General features: G+C 41.6%; 1 protein-coding gene across 4 annotated transcripts in view; it reads left to right on the top strand.

Moving 5' to 3' along the window:
* The window catches only part of SLC8A2 (solute carrier family 8 member A2), a 321,980-nt gene that overhangs the window by 261,114 nt on the left and 40,151 nt on the right, over nucleotides 1–20,715 (top strand). For 2 of the 4 annotated variants that reach the window (XM_077480773.1, XM_077480790.1), the window contains 3 exons: nucleotides 1,021–1,124; nucleotides 8,465–8,482; nucleotides 12,186–12,310. In XM_077480773.1, the coding sequence (XP_077336899.1) occupies nucleotides 1,021–1,124; nucleotides 8,465–8,482; nucleotides 12,186–12,310 (247 nt within the window). The remainder of the gene's footprint in view (nucleotides 1–1,020; nucleotides 1,125–8,464; nucleotides 8,483–12,185; nucleotides 12,311–20,715) is intronic. The other 2 variants (XM_077480780.1, XM_077480797.1) reach the window with 1 other exon arrangement.

Raw genomic sequence — 20,715 nt, 5'->3', positions numbered from 1 at the left:
GTCCACCCTGCATAAACTGAGCAGACACGGACTTGTTGCCCACCTGCTCTGCTCTGATCAGCATGGGATCAATGGACAGATCCCCTGCGATCAAAATGGAGTCCACCCAGTGTGAAAGAGGCCTTAAGGCCCGTACACACGATCTGAAAATAAGACGACAGAACCTCAGTTTTTCTTTGCATTCTAGTGGCATGTTGAAAATGAAGAGTTGGTTAAAGTTATGAAAATTCTCATATGACAGAATAAAAATTTGAAAATGATGTAATGTGTTAAAGTGTATTTGTATTGTATTTTTGAACGATAATTGTACTGCCTAAACAGAAATTGTATGATCTGGTATCGTCTGAGAAAAATGTTTGTGCTTAACCCATTGGATAAACTGTCATGTTGGCTCTAGAAAGCTGTGTACTACAGATCAGATTATTGTACGTTAGTTTCAAAAGCGTTAATTTTCGTCCGATCTTCGGATCGTGTGTATGATCATTAAGCCAAATCCTTTCGATTTACCACCAGATATGTAGCAAAAGAACCCGCTTAAACAGTCCATACTGTGCAAATCCAATCAAGTGGGCAAATAAACTACATAGTTGTTGGAAAATCTAAAGCCGGTTGAAAAATTTGATAGTAAAATGAGTGGCCAATTGTAGGCAGGTACCTGCAGGCACTTTTAAGGCTGGGTATGGTTCACTCCACATATGATCTACAGTAGTTCCACATTTTTTTGCTTCTGCCAGTAGCTGACATGGTTAAATGGGTTAATGTATACGGGAAGCAAGAAAGACGGGTGCTGAGAATCTGCCAAGAGGCTGCTTGGAGCCACATCAAAGGGACCCGAGAGCCACACGCCACTTCTGCACCACTAGTTTTGGTCTGCTGCTTTTAAACCTTAGCGACATGAAGTAATACAACCATTCTCTATCTGCTGTCTGTCATATGCCACTTGTAAGGTACATGAGATGCTATTTAATATTTTATAGAATTGCTGTCATTCATACAAGACATTTTTTTTTCTCTTCCTAGGAAAACGCTGCAGGTGAAAATTGTTGATGATGAGGAATATGAGAAACAAGAGAATTTCTTTGTGGTCCTAGAGGAGCCCCGGTGGATGAAACGTGGGATTTCAGGTACCATGGAAGGTTACATGTTCTGAATTGCAGGTGGGATCCAGCTAAAGCTTCTTTTTAGCGTTGGACAGAATGGGAGATATTTAATGCCCACCAGATTTTTGTTGCTGTCTGTGTTGTTGCTGGGGAAGCTTCCACTCACTGCCTATCCAGTGGCCGCACTGTTGACACAGATTCTTATCTTTCTGCAGTCAGGGGTCTCCAAACTTTCTAAACAAAGGACTAATTTACTGTCTTTCAGACATTAGGGGGCCTGGACTGTGTTCAGTGGGAGTAGAAATTGTCCCAGCATTAGTGGGAGTAAACAATGCCACAATCATGGTGGTCAGTGGGAGTAAAAAATATTACATAGCACCTGTGGTCAGTAGAGGTGGAATAGTACCCCGCCATTGGTATCAGTGGCAAGAACAGATTTGCATTTTGGTGTCAGTGGGAAAAATAATGCCCATTATTGGTATCAGCAGGAGGAATAGTGCCCCATCATTGGTGTAAGTGGGAGGAACAGTGCCTCATTATTGGTGTCAGCGAGAGGAATGGTGCCCCGTTATTGATATCAGTGTTGTTGTCAGTGGAAGGAATCGTGCCTCATCACGGCTGTCAGTGAGAGGAATAGCAGCCCATCTTTGGTGCAAGTGGGAGAATAGTTCCCCATCATTGGTGTCAGTGGAGGGAATAGTGCCCCATCTTTGTTGCCCGTGGGAGGGATATTGCCCCATCGTTGGTATCAGTGGAAGTAATGGTACCTTATCATTTGTGTCAGTGGGAGGAATAGTGCCTGTGACTTAGCACTGGTGTCAGTGGGAGGAATAGTGGCCCATCTTTGATGTCAGTGGGAGGAATAGTCCCACATCATTGGTGTCAGTGTTAGAAATAGTGCCACATCATTGGTGTCAGTGTTAGAAATAGTGCCACATCATTGGTGTCAGTGTTAGAAATAGTGCCACATCATTGGTGTCAGTGGGAGTACTGGTGCTCGATCATTGGTATCATTGGGAGTATTGGTGCCCGATCATTGGCGTCAGTGGCAGGAATAGTGCCTCATCATTGGTGTCAGTGGGAGTACCGGTGCTCGATCATTGGTATCAGTGGGAATATTGGTGCCTGATCATTGGCGTCAGTGGCAGGAATAGTGCCTCATCATTGGTGTCAGTGAAATGAATAGTTCCTCATATCACAGGGAGAAGGGCCAGATAAAGGCAAGCAAAGGCCCGCATCCAGCCTGCGGTTTGTAGACCTCTGGTCTAGGAAATAAGGGAAAATCATCCCAGTGAAGATGCAGACAGGAACAAAAACTGAGAGTATGTATAACGATTTCCAGCATTTTAAAAAAAAAATTTAAATAAGTTTTGGTGAGATTTTCAATTCAATAAAGGATCAGTTCACTTCAAGGTGATATTTGAGTTATTAGAGGACTCTGGTGGTTTGAGATGTTTCTTTTGTATCTTTGGGAATACAGTTTTCCCCACTATATTTCTGCCAAGCTTTGAGTCTTGCTTCTGCTGCTGCAGTGATATTACAACAAACATCGCTGCATATTCTCTAATATAAATGTCTCACCACCAAAGTCTCTGGGAGATGTAAGCTGGCCATACATATTGCACATATCTGGACATTTATCCTAAGATTTACTGAAACATGTGATTTTAGAGCCTAGCATCCATTCAATATATATCCAATCAGACAGGCCCTCAAAGTACAGCTCTTTGGTATAGCTGTTTGAGATTGAAAGCTGAACTCCAAGATTTAAAAATAAAATACACTTGCATTGGGACCAACCCCCCCCCCCCCCCCCTCGCTCACATCACCTACAATGTAGATCTATTAGCCCTGCATTGTACTTGATGACATCAGCAAACCCAAAGGACCTTATTTCTCTACCCTTAAATGGGGTGGGGGGAACCTTACTCCGAGGATATTTTTTATTTATTTTTTTAAATCCTGAAGTTCAGCTGATTGTAAAAATCTAATTGTAATATGTATATACAGCTTAAATGTCCAGCATCATCTATAAACTGTGATCTCCATTTTCTGTGGACTGACACTTTAAAGTTTATGTTCAACTTTTTCACCTTTTCTATGTGTAGTAGATTTAATGTGCATCTTTTGTTTTCAAATAACATTTAATTATGTTTCCTTGCACTTTTGCATGTTTCTTCACTTGCCGTGTCTTTCTAACCACACCTACTTTTTCAGTTTGTGCTCATGTGACAGCTATTGCTGCACACATGGGGCTCCTGTGTAACGAATTGGCTGCTGGAGTTCACACTAACTTGATCACTCTGTCGGTAATGCACAGCGCCCTCCACAGCAATGGAGGATTATCGCATGCAGGAAAGTCTGCAGACCTGGAAAAAGCATCATTTCTTGGCAAAACATAAAGCACTAGATTCAGAGATTAGTGTAATTACAAAATCACATAAAATTATTAACATTTTAGCAAAAATGGGTAGACAACAGGAAATGTGGGTTACTGTTTATGTTCTAAGAATTTTTTATTAATGCATGAATGTGTCAAATCTTACATGTCTGGCTTTATCGCCTTTGTGATAAATTGTCATGACATGAGCTTTTAAGAACTTTCAAACAGGTTGGCCTTTATAATTTTGCCAAAAATCCCAAATAAGCCTGAACTCCGCTATTGGCATTCCAAGTACTATATTACAATTATGCCGTTATACATAGTAGTGCTGTACAATAATTGTGCTTTGTTGATCCTATTATCTCACTGCAGGTCTACCAAACAGGGGCTGTCTGATTGAAACTATAAATTATATGCAGACCCAAAAAAATTTGAAAAATTGGCAGCAAGAGACCACATGATTAATGCTAATGAGAATTTAGGCCTTCATCTCTTTAATGACAGGTTTAACCAAAACACAGCAACATAAGCTAACCTGCCTCCTCTGCTGCTAATACATACCTTCCATTAGCTTCCCTACCACCCTATTTTTCCATTTGCTTCCCTACCACCCTATTTTTAAACCAAAGCCCCCTCCATGTCTCCAAGATTGACTGTTGAGGCACCCATTGCTGCATCAAAGGTGCAAGGGATAGGGTCTTGTGCTGAGAAGCACTGGATTTTACTGGTAGCTCTGGCGCTGACCAATAAGAATCACACTGATCAGTCCAGGAAGCCCTGCAGAAATAAGGGGAAGAAGAACCAGGATTTCAAATCCCTAGACTGCAATACTGACTGTATGGGCACTAACAGCTCATTACCCATGCAGGTAGGTACAGCAGGAACAGGGGAAGAGGGAGGGTGTTCGTAGTGTGCTAGTTCACCTTTAATTTGTTTCTTATACATTTACTTTACTCAAGACTCCAAACAGCTGAGGGTAAAGCCTGGTACACACGATCAGATTATTGGACGAATAATCATCTATTTTTTGTTGCATGCTAGTCTCATATCGAAAGTCTTCCGCAAAATCAGAGCCAGCTGTCAAAAGAACTATACTAACGATCAAATAATCGGCCGATCGTTAGTCATACAAAATTTGACTTTCCGATTTTCTTAACGTGTGTGTACAGGTCTTAAGACTCAGAAAGCGCTGGAGCCATTGGATCAATATGACAGCCAGGCAGCCAGCATTTTCAAAGCAGGGTTTCTCAGTGGGTTAGTGTCAGTGTCCAGAGGTTAACTGAGTATTAATTACAAGTGCTGTTGAAGTGAAATAGATCTGAATTGAGTCAAAATAACAATTTCTGGCTTCGGCATTCAATAGGTTAAAAATAAAAATAGTCACTTCAATTAGGAATTCTGTGGCAGTCTTTGTTAATGGTTTAAACAGCTCACATCATCTCCAGTGGATGGGAAGCATTGATTTCCGTGGTTACTCTGTTGCTTGGCAACCTGTAGACGATTACACTTTTGCCTAGCAACAGGCATCCTCTCTAACAGAGGAAGATCCGGCCATGGTAAATTATTGCCAAATAGCGTTACCTTGTGGCACTCTGATACTCTGTTACCCAGCAACACTGATTGAAACAGTTGCTAGGTAACAGACAGTATAGATTGAAAATCTAGATGGATGTAGTGGAATGATGTCACGTTCTGGAATGGCAGCGTGTTCTTCCTCGCATTCATATGGCTGCAGACGCTGAGGATCTCTGCTTTCCTCCTACATCACAAGTTATCCCATGGATTATTGCTCTGAGCGAAGGGTTTGATTGAAAGCACTGAATGTTCCAAGGTGGCAGCATTTATTCACTACTGTGAATACGCAATCCCACCATAAAATACTTTTTCTTTTTTACTGCTACATTATTTTTATATATATATATATATATATATATATATATATATATATATATATATAGATAGATATAGATATATAGATTATATAGAGAGATATCTAGATATATAGAGAGATCTCTCTCTATCTCTTTATCTATCTATCTCTCGCTCTCTCTCTCTAAATAGAGATATATAGAGATATATCTAAATAGAGATATATCTCTATTTAGATATATCTCTATATATCCACCCTGTTTCCCCGAAAATAAGACCTAGCGTGATTGTCGGTGATGGCTGCAATATATGCCCTACCCCCCAAATAAGCTGTAGGGCTTATTTGGGGGGTAGGGCTTATATTGCAGCCATTACCGACAATCACGTTAGGTCTTATTTTCGGGGAAACAGGGTAGACATATAGAGATATATCTAAATAGAGATATAACTCTATTTCAATATATCTCTATATATCTCTATTTAGATATCTATATATCGAGAGAGAGAGAGAGATCTAGATCTATATATATATATATATATATATAGAGAGAGAGAGATATCTATATATATATATATATATATATAAAATCTCTCTCTCTCTCTCTCTCTCTCTCTATATATATATATATATAGACAGAGAGAGAGAGAGAGATCTATATATATATATATATATATATATATATATATATATATATAGAGAGAGAGAGAGAGAGAGAGAGAGAGAGAGAGAGAGAGAGAGAGAGATCTATATATATATATAGAGAGAGAGAGAGAGAGAATCTCTCTCTCTCTCTCTCTCTGTATATATATATATATATATATATAGATATATATAGATAGATATAAGTATATATGAAACCATGTGAGTTCTAGTGAGATTAAAGCAATAAAAAAGCCCACACTCTAATCAATGTTTAGCACAGGAAAGACTTTTGAAAGAGAAGGTATTCTCATTCCATCATATATTCTAAAAAGTAGTCTTCATTTCAGGACAGGGCAATGTGAAAAGATAGATAGATAGATAGATAGATAGATAGATAGATAGATAGATAGATAGATAGATAGATAGATAGATAGATAGATAGCTTCTAAGCTTCTAAGTTCACCTTGTTCAATTAAGCTTTGGCAATAAAACCTGGAAGCTGATTGGTTTCTAAGCGAAGTGAGACTGATTTTGCACTAGCAATCTTTAGTAAATAAACCCCATTGCATTACTTGATTTTAAACAGTATTTTTTTTAATTTTTTTTTTACATTATGGTTTTGGTCATTAAAAGGCTAAGATCACCTTTTCCAGAAGGAAAAGGTTGAAGGGCACAAATGAGGTGGATGGAGAAATCCCCCCCTGTTAGGACATTGTATTCTGATAGCAGCATCTGAATACTGATCAGCAACTGCAGCTGATCAATGGAAAACTCCAACATGCCCCTTCAACAGAAGATTAATTATCAATCAGCTCCTGTCGAGAAGGGGGAACCACACAGTGATCACATTTTCCTGGGGGGGACCTAAATGGCCTAGAGATGTGATAATAATTAAAGTAGAAACTAATTCCATCGACTGTTTCCCTAAACAGTTACATTCAAGGCATGCCATGAATGATAACTGTCACAGTTGCATGTGCTCTCAACTGAACTGTCAAGCTATCAAATGGCTGGTATCATAACTGATCACACCATGGCAACTGTAGATCAAAAGGAGGCAAAGACGGAACCTTCCTTGGCTGTAGGGAATGGGAGGGTTTAGTTCCACTTTAATGAACATTTTACAAAGCTGCACGGTTTTTAATGTCTACTGAGGGCCCTTTGTCTGCATAGGCTAATTTTCTGGAAAAGGTGAAATTAGCCTTTAATAAAAAAGATCCAACAGCTGTCAAGCTTAACCTCCTACCTAAAATGTTCCTCTCTACCTTGTCTAAATGGAGAATGCTATGTATTCATAGAAAAAAAAAAATTCTAGACTTTTGCCTATTATGATTACTTCTACTCATTGAGTTTATTGTTTTCTTTTTTTTTTTTTCTTTTTTTTCGACCTGCCCAGTCTACAGCATGTGAAAACTGATATTGCTATAAATGTCATAAAGTGTAGTCTAAAGTAATTTTTATGTACATTTGACATTTGCAGTACAGATTTGTATTAGATTACAGATTTTAATTTCATTATAGTCACTCAGACCCATGATCAAGAATTGCTCAGTTGAAATCTCAGCCCCATAGTATTATTATCCAGTTGAATGGTAGACATGCATTCAGAGATAGGAATAGAAAAGCACAGCAGCTTGCAGTACTACTAGGCAGGAAGAAGAGCACACATATGTCATATGCAAATATGGCTGCCCCCATGTGCATTCATAATTATAAATAATATTCACAAACAAGGATGTTGATATATTGAAACATGTTGGTAGACGTGTTAAAATTAAGATGATCAATTCCACGTGTATATCTGGAAAAAAATCATGATATTGGCTATAATTTTCCTTTATGCTCCATTTACACCTAAACATAGGGCAGCTACAGCTGCTGCAGTCCATTTATTTTTATTTTTTTGATTAGCTTTTTTTTTTTTTTTTTCTTTTAGTGGACCTCTTTTAGGAGCAGCACCATTCATTTGAATGGGCATCCCTCCACTCCAAAAACACTCCAAAGTAGCTCATGTACCAAATCTTGGCACAGAGCCAGGGGCGTTTGCGGTTGCAATTTTTGCTGTGTTTTGTTGCTCGACAGTCCTGGTAAAATCGCACTGCATTTGGTGTGCCATTAAGAAATAATGGTATCCCAAATGCATTTCACAGTGATTCTGGAATGGTGGGCAGAATTGCGGCGATTTCCGCCCGCGATCCAAATCGAAGGATAAATACACTGCTTTACCACATAAGCTTTGGCTGTAGTGTTTGGATAAGGCTAATCTTAGGTTTTATTGGGCCATATACAGTATACCTAATGGAGAGAACAATGATGGCAGTTGGGATGCATAAAAATACAGTAATCCTTTAAGTGTCACTATTCCAAGAAACGTCATTGGCTTTTATGTCTGTGGATGGGCGGAATGTGGAATTCTGTTAATCGTTCACTATTCTCAGCTCACTCACTTTTCTTTCTCTGTCTCTCCAGCTCTGTTACTCAATCAGGGTAAGATATTTTTCCTTATCTTTCTTATTTCTTCAAGTCTACGGGGGCTGATTTATAAAATCTAGGGGACAAAAACAATAAAGTAGTTGTACATAGCAGCTAATCTGGTGTTTATTTAAAGCTAAACTCCAACCATAAGATATTTTGCATACTTATACATTGGGACAGCTTGGTATGCATATGTGATACCCAATCAGCCTTTATGGAAGCTGTACATCATTGTAGTAGTTTGAGTACTACAGGAATGGTTGTGATCTTTCCTTGTGGCTGGGATCTCCCCTTCTGCATATCAACCACACTGGTCACTCGCTTGGCACAGCCGCCATCTATAACTCACCTTGCATTTTCAAAGCATTCTCTGATTGGATAAGGTTGAGAGGAGGGGCAGTGACATCACAATCTCTGCCTTTTCCAATCAGGAAAAGCTTTGCATTCATTTAAAAAAATGCATGGTGTTCCCTCAGTGGTGGCCATGTCAAGTGAGCAATCTCTGTATTTACTATGCTAAGGGGCAGCTGTTCCCCAGATAGCAACTACGGGGACAACTGGCCACAAATTTGTGGCAGTGTTGAATTGTATGTTTTTTTACCTTGCTGCACATTTTTACTGGCAAGTTTTACACTTGCAGAGCAATTGAAGCACACGTTCTAGTTGACACTTTTCCAATTTGTAGCAAGAGCACAGTTGCAGTAGTGAGTCTACAGCAAGAGCTCTGCAAGTCTACAGCATAAAAATTGACCCACAGTGACCCCTGTGGTGGGATGACTATTACACAACATAACTGAACCAGAACTCACAACAGACTTGCAGAATGCTTGCAAAGAAATTTGATCTGGAGTCATGCAATGCAGACAATTGTGCAAAAAAATTGTGAAGCCTGACAAGTCTAGCAATAGCTTTGCATTTTCAAACTTACAGCACAATTTCTTGCTATCTGGGACAGCACAGCACATGCAAGATTGGTCAGGCTACTACAGTGATGTACAACTTCCACAGAGCCTGATTAGGAATCACATATGTATGTTTACAGTGCGCAAAGCTGGCCTTATGTGAGTATAAAAAATATATCATCCCTGGAGTTTAGCTTTATTTTCTGACTAGAAAGGTGACGGCTAAAAACTGTTTGCTGCACTGGGCAGTCGCCTATTGGGTATTGTGAAATTAAAAGAGTCATGTAATAGTATGTAAATATAAATGTTCAGTTGTCCAAGTAATTGTCAATGTTAAGTCAACTCTCCTATTATAAGTTAAGATGAATTCCTCCCAAATCAAATTATGTATTTTTAGGGGAGGAACGCTGAGACCTCAGTCAGGAAGATTCTGGTATCCCCAATCACCAATCCCTAAAATGCAATATATGGGCTACTTTCCTTGCTCTTTTGTTTCTTTTTTGGATTCCAAGAGTGCTATCATTAAAATATTTCTCCATCCAAAAGTGACATGTCACTTACGTGTGAAATCTGGTTGGCTGCTGGCCACTGACCTTCTTTTCCTGAGTGGGGACCCAGCACCAACATCTTCCCAGCTCAGTTCCCACCCACCATGGAGCTCAACTACCGCTGCCATGAGGCTATTTACACAAGCTTTCAGACATCCTCCTGCATTCTCCATTAGATACAATACATTGTAAACACAGTGGGAATAAAGGAGCCTTCATAATTGCCCTGGCAGCATATAGACCTCACCACTGGGGTCCCTTAGATCACATGCATGGTTGTTTTTAACAATGTTGTAAAAGGCTTCTGGTGGGTTTTTTTTTCCTGCCTTTAAACACCCCTGCGTGTTAGCGTATGTGTCCATGCACACATAGGCTTTTAGAGACAGAAAAAAAAACACTGCCAGTGCGTCCAGAAGCAGCATTGTTTTGGCAGAAAAAATGCTTGACATGTGTAAAAGCGCGTTAAAGCTAGGCACGTGAAGCACTTGTGCGTTAATTAATTTTAATGGCCAGAATGAATTATTATTCTGGCCAATGAAATAAGTTAATGCCCAAGCACTTAATGCGCCAAAACGTGGCTAGATGTGTTAACATGCATCAAGCGTTTTTTTTTTAAAATAAGCGCTGCTCCCAGGAGGAAAGGCATCTAGGAAAGATTGCCAAACACCTCATGTGCATGAGCCCTAAGAGTGCTGTTAAAGCAGATCCTTGGTGACCTTCCAAGGTCTGGTTGTAATTTGCATAATAGAACACTTTAGGATTTCGGATTTCTGGGGGGGGGGGGGGGGCTCACAAAATAGTTCTGGCACCTGGGAGCACCAGGTATACAATTGAATGGGGCAGGGCAGTTTGATCTTTAATTTTGCTGCAGGTACACTTTCCAGTGGCCACTAACATGTGTGAACAGTCAATCCGGCATTGACAATCCAACTGCTGGTGGCATATCTATTGATTGGTTATTTCCTAAATTATATTTATGTACATAAACATAACAGAATTAAGAGGGGTGGTTGGAATATGTGGAAACATGGGCAGCCAGCACTGGCTTATCTTGAGGGACAACCTGCCCAATCTATCTCCACTCGCCCAGAGTTCTAGGCCAGGGGCTGTCTGGTGGTGCCCTAGATGTGAGATCAATTTCGGCTGGATCGAGTGACTGCCATCTCACATATTTGACCAGCTTAAAGTTTAGGATCCTGAGGAGGCTTGAACAAGAGAATCCACAGCAGGAGACCAAAGGCGCTGGCCATATTCTAGTTTATCATGGGAAAACCCTTAGACTGTACTTAAATTATTTGCCAGTGCTTCCCCTATTGGGGCAGTGAACTGAGATCCTTCCATTGATCCGTGAGCAGAGATTGAACAATATTATGACAGGCACAGGGAAAACAGGGAAAACCTTTATGTGTATCAAGCCTGAAAATAGATCAGAATGCAACTGAGCACATCAGTGAAAAAGGTTTATTTTGTTGCAAATGCTTGTTCGTTAATGTTTGCCATTTAACACTTCCACATTATGATTGTCAGACACATTATCCATTATTCCTGCTTGTACTGCACAATACTCAGGCGCACAAATGCCACCTTTGTTGTAGAAAACATGTCACTCGGTTATTATACAAAGACCCTCTTTTTGGTTTTAAAGCTAAACTCCAGAACAGCTAAATGCATACATGTGAACTGTCTACCAAAGGATTTATAATTCTGTCCAGTCACTTTTTGGATTCATACGCCTCTGGCAGATGGCACACCTCAGTGGGTGATCCCTAATTTTAACTGAGAAAGTGGTAATATATTGGTGGCACCTCCCCATAAGGGCAGTAACAGAATGATAAGTACTTAACTCTGCTCTATCCTCCTGACAGAGTGTTCCTTGTCTGCATATGTGCTTGCAGCACAGCTTGATTGGTTCCTAGTGCTGCCCCCCCCCGTGGTTTAAATGTAGCTGTGCACGAGATGACATGAAGCTGATATCAAGACAGTTTCAGATACTTATGCTAGTTGTATGTAAATTACACAACTGCATTAAATTGTGTTTTTATTATCTACCTGGAGTTGAGTTTTAAGCTACCCATGGACTTAAATCTCATGCATGTCTGACTTCCAAACTGTTGACTAGTCAGAGGTCTCACAGCATTCACCATCCAGGCGAGTCACCATTTATTTGTGGAAATATTTATGTCAAAGTTATGTACAATGAAGGGTGTCCTACATCTGGTAATGTGTTGCAGACACGCTTGTAATGTGTTTGCCCTCTGTGACTAGATGACGACGATAAGAAGCTGTCTACAGAGGAGGAAGAGGCAAAACGGATTGCTGAGATGGGAAAACCAATTCTGGGCGAGCATTCAAAAATGGAGATTATTATTGAGGAGTCCTATGAATTCAAGGTAAAATATACATAAAGTGCAAGGTTTGAAAAGCTGATGTTCACCTCATATAAGTATAAAAACTGCTATGAGCATGCAATACAACGAGTTTGACAAAAAATAGTCCAGACTTTTTGCTTCTTTTTTTATTTTTAATATTTATTTAGAATAGTTGGCATGAACATGTACACAACAAGTACAATATAGCTTCCATCAATTGTATTGATTTCAGTGTATACAGTACAGCAGAACATATGATGACAATGCAAAGGACCTTTTGCTTCTTGACAACAGCTCAATGTATGGGTTCTTGTTCTTAATATTATACAAAACGTATTACAAATATAGGAAATGTAAATTACTACGGCCAATTCACTATAGTAAAGTGTGGTCTCTGTGGCTCAACACTTAACATACAAAGAAGTGGATATGAAATAGCAAGCATAACCAAAAAAGTTACCAAATTACACAAGACCAAGTGGCATACAGAATATTAATCAATCGAAAAATAGTCTTTATTCATTACAAAAATTGCTCACAACTAGCAATCAAAAATCACACCCTCCACCTTCTTAAAATCAAGATGTCTTATTATAAATACACAGATAAAAGACTGGACCTCTACAAGAGCTTATATAAATGCATGTCATAAAAAGGTATATCCTCTAAATATCTATTTAAATATTGACATGCGTGCAAATACCCGTTTTACCATTATATTGTGCCAACCTCCAAACTGTTAAAATATACTAATTCTACATAATAGTTGAGACTTAAATTTGCTAATGTTCCATACATATGTAGATAAGTGCTGGCTGAGGTACATAGATGATGTGCTTATGCTGTAGAGAGACACAGAGGTAGAGTTGGAAGGGTTTGTAACAGATCTAAATCAAAATGAGTATAATATCAAATTAACATATACTGTACATAAAGAACAAATTCCCTTCTTGGACCTTTGAATTGTTAAAGAAAATGATAAATTGATTTTAAGAGTGGACATGAAGAGTGGATAGCAATCACCCAAAGTCACTAATTGACTGGATACCCAGAGGACATATATGTAAAAACTGAACCATATTGGATGATTTCAGAACAGAAGCCAGATTAAAGCCAGAATGCAGCTAGGTTTGTAACTAAATATGGGGCTCAATGGACAGCTGTAAGGGATATCTGGGTAATATTAGTATTATATTATATTAGTATTATATACTGTATGTAGCTCCCCACGCAAATTCTGTCCTAAAGACTGGTCATTCTTTCTATAAAACACTGTAATATTTTGTCACAGTGTGGTCCCTAACATATTTATTCTGTGCATTTTGTCAGGTTGACAGTTCTGCTTTGCTTTATAGTCACAGGCAAGGTGTCTTCAATTAAGTAGAAAGCTTCTTGTGTAAGGAACCAATTAGGACACCCATTGGGTTGATAGCGTATAGTAAAGGCAGGGCATGGTCAGATTTCCCATCTTGTGAGATGGTCAAAATTTGTATACCCTGGACATTTAATAACAAAAAACAAAGTGGCTTTTAGGGGCCAGAGATGCCTGGATGCCATACCAACTCTATTGTACTACTGTACCTAGATGGATTTGATCTCCTATGATTTATTTTTTTAAATATACTGATATCAGCTAATGTTATCTAAATTCCACTTTTAAACTAGTACCTACAGGTAAGCCTATAATAAGGCTTACCTGTAGATACAGTGAATATCTGTCCCTCTCCTCGGTTCTCAGGGTTCTGTGAGCAGAGCTGCTGACTGGCAGTCACCGCTCTCTGCTCTGCCCCCCTCCACGCTCACTTGAGCACTGGGCCTGGAGGGGGCAGGATTGACTCGCTGAAAGCTGAACCAGGTGCTGGTCCAGGTATGTGGGCAGATCCCCACTCCATTGTCATGATCTTGTGACATCAATAGACAGCAAACTTCAGCCCGCTGTCTGCTGAAAACTAGTTACAGGAGTGAAGAACGAACTGCATTCCTGTGATCCAATTTCTGTTGGGTATAGTCTTTAGATCTGATGTAATGTGCAAAGCACAAATTAGGCAAGCTTTGTTTTTTTAATAGTTGAAGGCATGCTTTGTGACCGTGGGTGTATACTCTGTAGAGTTTGATGCTGGTAATAATCTGTTCAACAGAACCATCGCAGTTCAGCCAAATGAAAATTTTGGTAAAAGCATAAATTAGTTTCATGATTATCTTTTACCTCTTTTAAATATCTAATTTAAAATACCTCCTCATTGATCTATTATTTAATTCTTACTGAATTACAGTTACAGTTACACACCTTCTTACTTCCTACAATCAATTTTTTATTCTCTCCTTAATTACCAGCCCTTCGGGATTTTTACCCTTTAGGCCGCGTACACACGCGGGGACTGTTCGGCCAACTTTGTCCGTCAAACAGTTTCGGCAAACAGTCCGCTCAAAATTAGCATGGACGGACATGGCCACACACAACGTACGAACAGTTTGCTGAAACCGTGCGCGATGACATGAACGGCACGTACGACGGGACGAAAAATACGACGTCCTATACACTGCATTATAACTTTCGGCGTGTAAATCCTTTCTGAGCATGCGCGGAACTTAGTTTGACGAACAAGCCTACACACGAGGGGACTGTTCGCTGAAACAAAGTTTCAGCGGACAGTTTTTCGGAATTTCCGAAAAACCTTGTTCAGCGGACTGTTCGCTGAAACTGTCCGCTGAAAGCCCACACACGAGCGGACTGTTTGCCGAAACACTGTTCAGCGGACAAAGTTGGGCGAACAGTCCCCGCGTGTGTACGCGGCCTTAGTTTCTCCTCATTGGGTAAATAAAATATTCCAGTGACGTACATATCAAGCTACTTTCAAAGGGAATTTGTTATGGATTTGTGCACATTTTCATTCTTTATTTTTTATGATAAAATAAAAAAAAAAAAATAATAAAAAAAAAGGAAACATAAGCCGGGTAAGTACAAAATATTTCCTATTGAAATTTTGTATTTGTTTTAGCCAGTGGATGGAGCTCTTGGCTTCTTTTTATATGTTTACAGGCTAGCCCATTTGTTTAAAAAATAACACTTTTTACAGAATTCAGTAGGTCAAACTGAAATTCACACGATCCAGCAAGTGAAATGTCCTGAACGCTGCAAACCAACATGCCCGACAGTCACTCAGTAAGGCTGCATTCACACCTGAGCGTAGCGTTTTTAGGCAGAAAATCACCAAATTTGCGGTGTATTTTACCGTGATTGCGCTGCGTTTTTTACGGCGCTTTGTCGCGATTTTGTGCAGGCCAAAAGGTCTCCAATATAAAAAGAAGAAAAACGCCCAAATCTGCTCGATTCGAGCGACAAAAAAGGGTCCAGAACTTGTTTGAGCTTCAGGCGTTTGGCTTCAGGCGACATGGAGTGGAGATGTGAACCATCTCCATTGAGAATAATGGATTTTTTCCCCTCTAGCATTTTGTAGCTTCAGGCTTCAAGCTACAAAACGCTCAGGTGTGAATGCAGCCTAAAAGGTGCCTCAGCCTAGCCTGGTCCAGGCCATTCACTGTTTCACTCTGCCCACAGGGCTTAGTCGTGACTAAGCCCTCTGGGTGAGGTGAAACATGTCTGGAGGTTCGACTGGATGAATCTGGGCTGAGGCTTCTTTTACCTAAGTGGCTGTTGGGCATGTTGATGTGCAGTATTCAGGACATTTCTCTTGCTGGATGTAGTGCACTAAGCCAGGATGGGCTCTCCCCAGCCAGCACTCTTAGCCCCTGTACACACGGTCGGAGATTCTGCCAACCAAATCCGTCAGATTTTTTCCGTCAGATTTAGTCTGACGGATTGTGTCGGAAACTGTTGCATACACACGGTCGGACTAAGTTGTCGAAAAATCCGATCTTTCAGAACTTGATGACGTAATTTCGTTACGATGGGACTAGATTCAGGCTGCTAGCCAATAGCTTTGATGTAGGAATTTGATCTGAGCATGCGTGGCACTTGGTCCAATCAAAATTCTCTACACATGATCGGATTACGTCCGACCGGCCCAGTTGGTCGGGAAATATTTCCAACATGTTGGAAAATTGGGTCGGACGGAGATTCGGACGGAATCAGTCCGATGCATACCACACACAGTCGGATTATCTGACGACGCGGTCCGATAAGACGAATTCCGACGGATTCTCTGACCGTGTGTACGCGGCTTTAGTGTGAGCCACTAGTTGGGATCAATAGTGAAGGAGCCTAGATTGGCATCTCCAGTTTTCTGAAATCAACACACACACAATTTAATAAGTTAGAGAAGTCACTCATTACTTATCAGACTAGATCTGAGTTTTAAATTAAGCAAACAGACAAAAAAAGGCAAACAGTTACTGCTGTGCTATAAGTTAGCTCAGCCATGGTGTTCCATTAGCTTTGCTTCTTACTAAGTATTATACCACTATTCATTTTTTTTTCTTCCTGAATAGATGTTATTCAGATTTTACATTTCACTGATGAATTTGTCTTGATCTGTATTAGCCATCCCTATCATTCTTGAATATTCCATCACATTTGCTATTCTCTTATTTATCTTGATTCTTATGATACAAAGAGTCCTAAACCTTATTATGGAGATTCAAATTATTCTATATTTATCTAGGTCCTCCTAATTCTCAAGAATTTCATTCTCCATGGTTTCTCAATTCCAGATAACTATAAATGTAAGCAGTTGATGTCAGAAGAGCAGATCCTAATTGCAGATACTTAGATGCAGTGGAAATTAGGCCTACTCTGGGAAGCAACAAGGGACAGATCCCTTGTTGCATGGCAGCAGAAGCTGGCTTAGAAGATTGTGAAGACATCGGCATGGCAGAGGGAGGTGATACCTGAGGTTCACCCCTTTATATTATCAGTGGGATTTAACATCAGTCTTTGGAAGCTAGGACTTCAGTCCTGGCCAAAGCTGAAAGAACCCAAACTACTCAATGCAAAGTTACCTTACAGACTCCTAGATCGAACCATTATATGGATCAAACCTGTAAAGTGTGGAAAGACCTCAGAGGGAATGGTTACTTTTTTGTGGGAGTCAGTGCTATCTGTGGTGTTCATCACAGGATAAACGTCCATCCAATTATTTTAAGCTTTTCAGTATTTATAGATAACTAATACTGTCATCTCCAGTTCACTTTGACTCTTCTGTGTCCATATCCACCTAATTCCCTAGCATCATGTTTCTCCTGACAACACAGAATATGGATCAGCCTCTTCCATTTGTCATGAACTTTATGGACAACCTTAATTGCTCCGAGTTTCTTAATGGTGTATTATACATAATTATATTTCTGAATGCATATTAGGCTGACTGCCTAAAATCCATTCTGAAATATAAGTATTTATAGTAGATTCCGGTTCTCTACCCTTTATAATTATATAACATTTCCCCTGAAATCCAAATCCTCTTTTTATCCCCTTTCTCCAGTGCCTCCTTTATACCTAGTAACCAGTTCTCTGTAGTATCTGGTTCTTCTTGGTAATTCACTTGCTAATGTTTGCTTAGTATCTAGGTCTTCCTTTCTGAATCCTAACCAAAACCAATTTCCTTCCTAGTACCCAGATCCATCCTTCTTCCCCGTTTTGGATCTACCCTTAGTGTTCAGTATCAATTTTTTTTTTACAGTAAGCGTCCACATCTATTTGACAAGGATTCAATACTTCCTAGAACGTAAAGTGGTTGTAAACCCTTACATATACCCAGTGAAGTGACTGGTCTCAGGTGATACACAGAGATGAAACAAATCTTCCTACATACATTGTACCTGTTTATCTGCAGATCTTTCTTCTCTACATTCATTCAAAGTGCTGAATTTTAAAGCTTGCCGGAGAGTTAAAAAAAAGGGGGGATGGAGAGCTGAAGTCTCACATTGCAGAGCTCAGAGAGGAGAGCTCTGAGAGCTGATTGGGGGGAAGAGATACACCCCCTCCACACAGCACACAGGAACAAGGCTGAAGCTGTCAAAAAGCTAGAGCTTCCACCTCGTCACCATTTTTTTCTTGGTGTCAGGAAAACTTGTCAGAAGTGATTCATGCTGATGGCAGAGGAATGAAGGCAAAAGTGACACTTATACACACGATCAGACAAACCGCCGGACTTTGCAGCGGAGGTCTGCCGGACTTTACGAATGAGCGGACCTGCCCACACACAACCGGACTTTTCCGGCGGACAAACCGCCGGACTATGGCGGGAATCCGCCAGACTTTTGAAATGAACGGACTTGCCCACACATGGAGAATAGTCTGTTCATTTTGAACGCAGCTCCAGGTAGATGGGACTAGCAAAGGAGGTCAATGTCGCCGCCTCCATCAGCGAGATTGACACCTCGCTGGTCCCGTCACCTGGTATGGAGTTAAAGGGGAAGCCCTACGCCGAAAAAACGGCATGGGGTCCCCCCAAGTCCATATCAGACCCTTATCCGAGCACGCAGCCCGGCCGGTCAGGAAAGGGGGTGGGGATGAGCAAGCCCCCCCCTCCTGAGCCATACCAGGCCACGTGGACTCAACATTGGGGTGCCACCCCAAAAGCACCTTGTCCCCATGTTGATGAGGATAAGGGCCTCTTCCCGACAACCCTGGCCGTTGGTTGTCGGGGTCTGCAGGCTGGGGGCTTATCGGAATCCGGGAGCCCCCTTTAATAAGGGGGCCCCCAGATCCCGGCCCCCCACCCTATGTGAATGAGTATTGGGGTACCATGTACCCCTACCTATTCACCTGGTGAAAAAAGTGTACAGAAAAAAACACAACACATGTTTTTAAAATAATTTATTGGACAGCTCCGGTGGTCTTCCGTCTTGGGTGGTCTTCTCACCGGACTCCTCCGCTATCTTCTGCTCTTTTGCTAGCTCTTTTACTAGTGGAGGAGCCCGGCTTTCTTCTTCATCGTCGCCGTCGCCGCCCAGGGGTCTTCTTCCGACTTCGGGGGTCTTGTACCCCTCTTCGGGGGTCTTGTCCCCCTCTTCGGTTCTTCTTGCCGGGCCTCCGCTTTCTTCTTCCAGCTCTTTTACTAGCGGTGGCCCGGCCTTCTGTCGCCATCACCGCATTCTCTTCTTCTCTTCTTCTTCCTTGAGATGTTGACTCGACGCACTCTCAAGGGACAAGGGATGGGGTCACTGGGTGATTTCACATGGTGACCCCGCCCCTTACGATGTCACAGCCCCAGCATCCTCCAGACTGTGACATCATAAGGGGCGGGGTCACCATGTGACATCATCCGGTGACCCCGCCCCTTGTCCCTATATAAGTCACCGCACAACGTGTCCCTGTCATTGCGGCCAGAGAGAGCGTCATGTCAACATCTCAAGGAAGAAGAAGAAGAGAAGGCGGCGGCGACAGAAGACCGGGCCACCGCTAGTAAAAGAGCTATAAGATAGCGGAGGCCCGGCAAGAAGAATCGAAGAGGGGGACAAGAACCCCCGAAGTCGGAAGACGACCCCTGGACAGCGGCGGCGAAGACGAAGAAGAAAGCCGGGCTCCTCCCTTAGTAAAAGAGCTAGCAAAAGAGCAGAAGATAGCGGAGGAGTCCGGCAAGAAGACCCCCCAGGATGGAAGACCACCGGAGCTGTCCAATAAATTATTTAAAAACATGTGTTGTGTTTTTTTTCTTTACAATTTTTTTCACCAGGTGAATGGGTAGGGGTACATGGTACCCCAATACTCATTCACATAGGGTGGGGGCCGGGATCTGGGGGCCCCCTTATTAAAGGGGGCTACCGGATTCTGATAAGCCCCTCACGCCCGCAGACCCCAACAACCATCGGCCCTTGTCCTCATCAACATGGGGACAAGGTGCTTTGGGGTGGAGGGGCCGCAGGACCCCCCCTTCCCCAAAGCACCCCTCCATGTTGAGGGCACGCGGCCTGGTACAGCTCAGGAGGGGGGGCCTGTTCGGATAAGGGTCTGATATGGACTTGGGAGGGACCCCCATGCCGTTTTTGCGGCGTAGGGCTTCCCCTTTAACTCCATACCAGGTGACGAGGCCAGCGAGGTGTCAATCTCGCCGATTGAGGCGGCGACATTGACCTCCTTTGCTAGTCCCATCTACCTGGAGCTGCGTTCAAAATGAACAGACTTTTCTCAGTGTGTGGGCAAGTCCGTTCATTTCAAAAGTCCGGCAGACTAGCATACAGATGGTGGATTGTCCGGGATTTCAAAAGTCCGGCAGACTAGCATACAGATGGTGGATTGTCTGCCGAGTCCGCCAGACAATTTTGAGTTAAAACTTCTTTCTAAGTCCGCCGGACTTTTGGAAAGAAAAAGTCTGCCGGAGCCCACACACGGGCGGATTGTCCGGCAGACTCTGGTCCGCCGGACCAAGTCCGCCAGATAGTCTGATCGTGTGTACGCGGCATTAGTGCTTTTAATTGAGACAAGTACACACTATAGAGGGATATGCTTTGTTAATATTTCATGT

The sequence above is a fragment of the Lithobates pipiens genome, unplaced genomic scaffold, assembly GCF_037356315.1.
Source record: "Lithobates pipiens isolate NorthernLeopardFrog02 unplaced genomic scaffold, aLitPip1_a1.2 Scaffold_1, whole genome shotgun sequence".
Classification (NCBI taxonomy): domain Eukaryota; kingdom Metazoa; phylum Chordata; class Amphibia; order Anura; family Ranidae; genus Lithobates; species Lithobates pipiens.
Note: the sequence above shows the minus strand (reverse complement) of the source record. Positions and strands in the feature narration are given on the sequence as shown.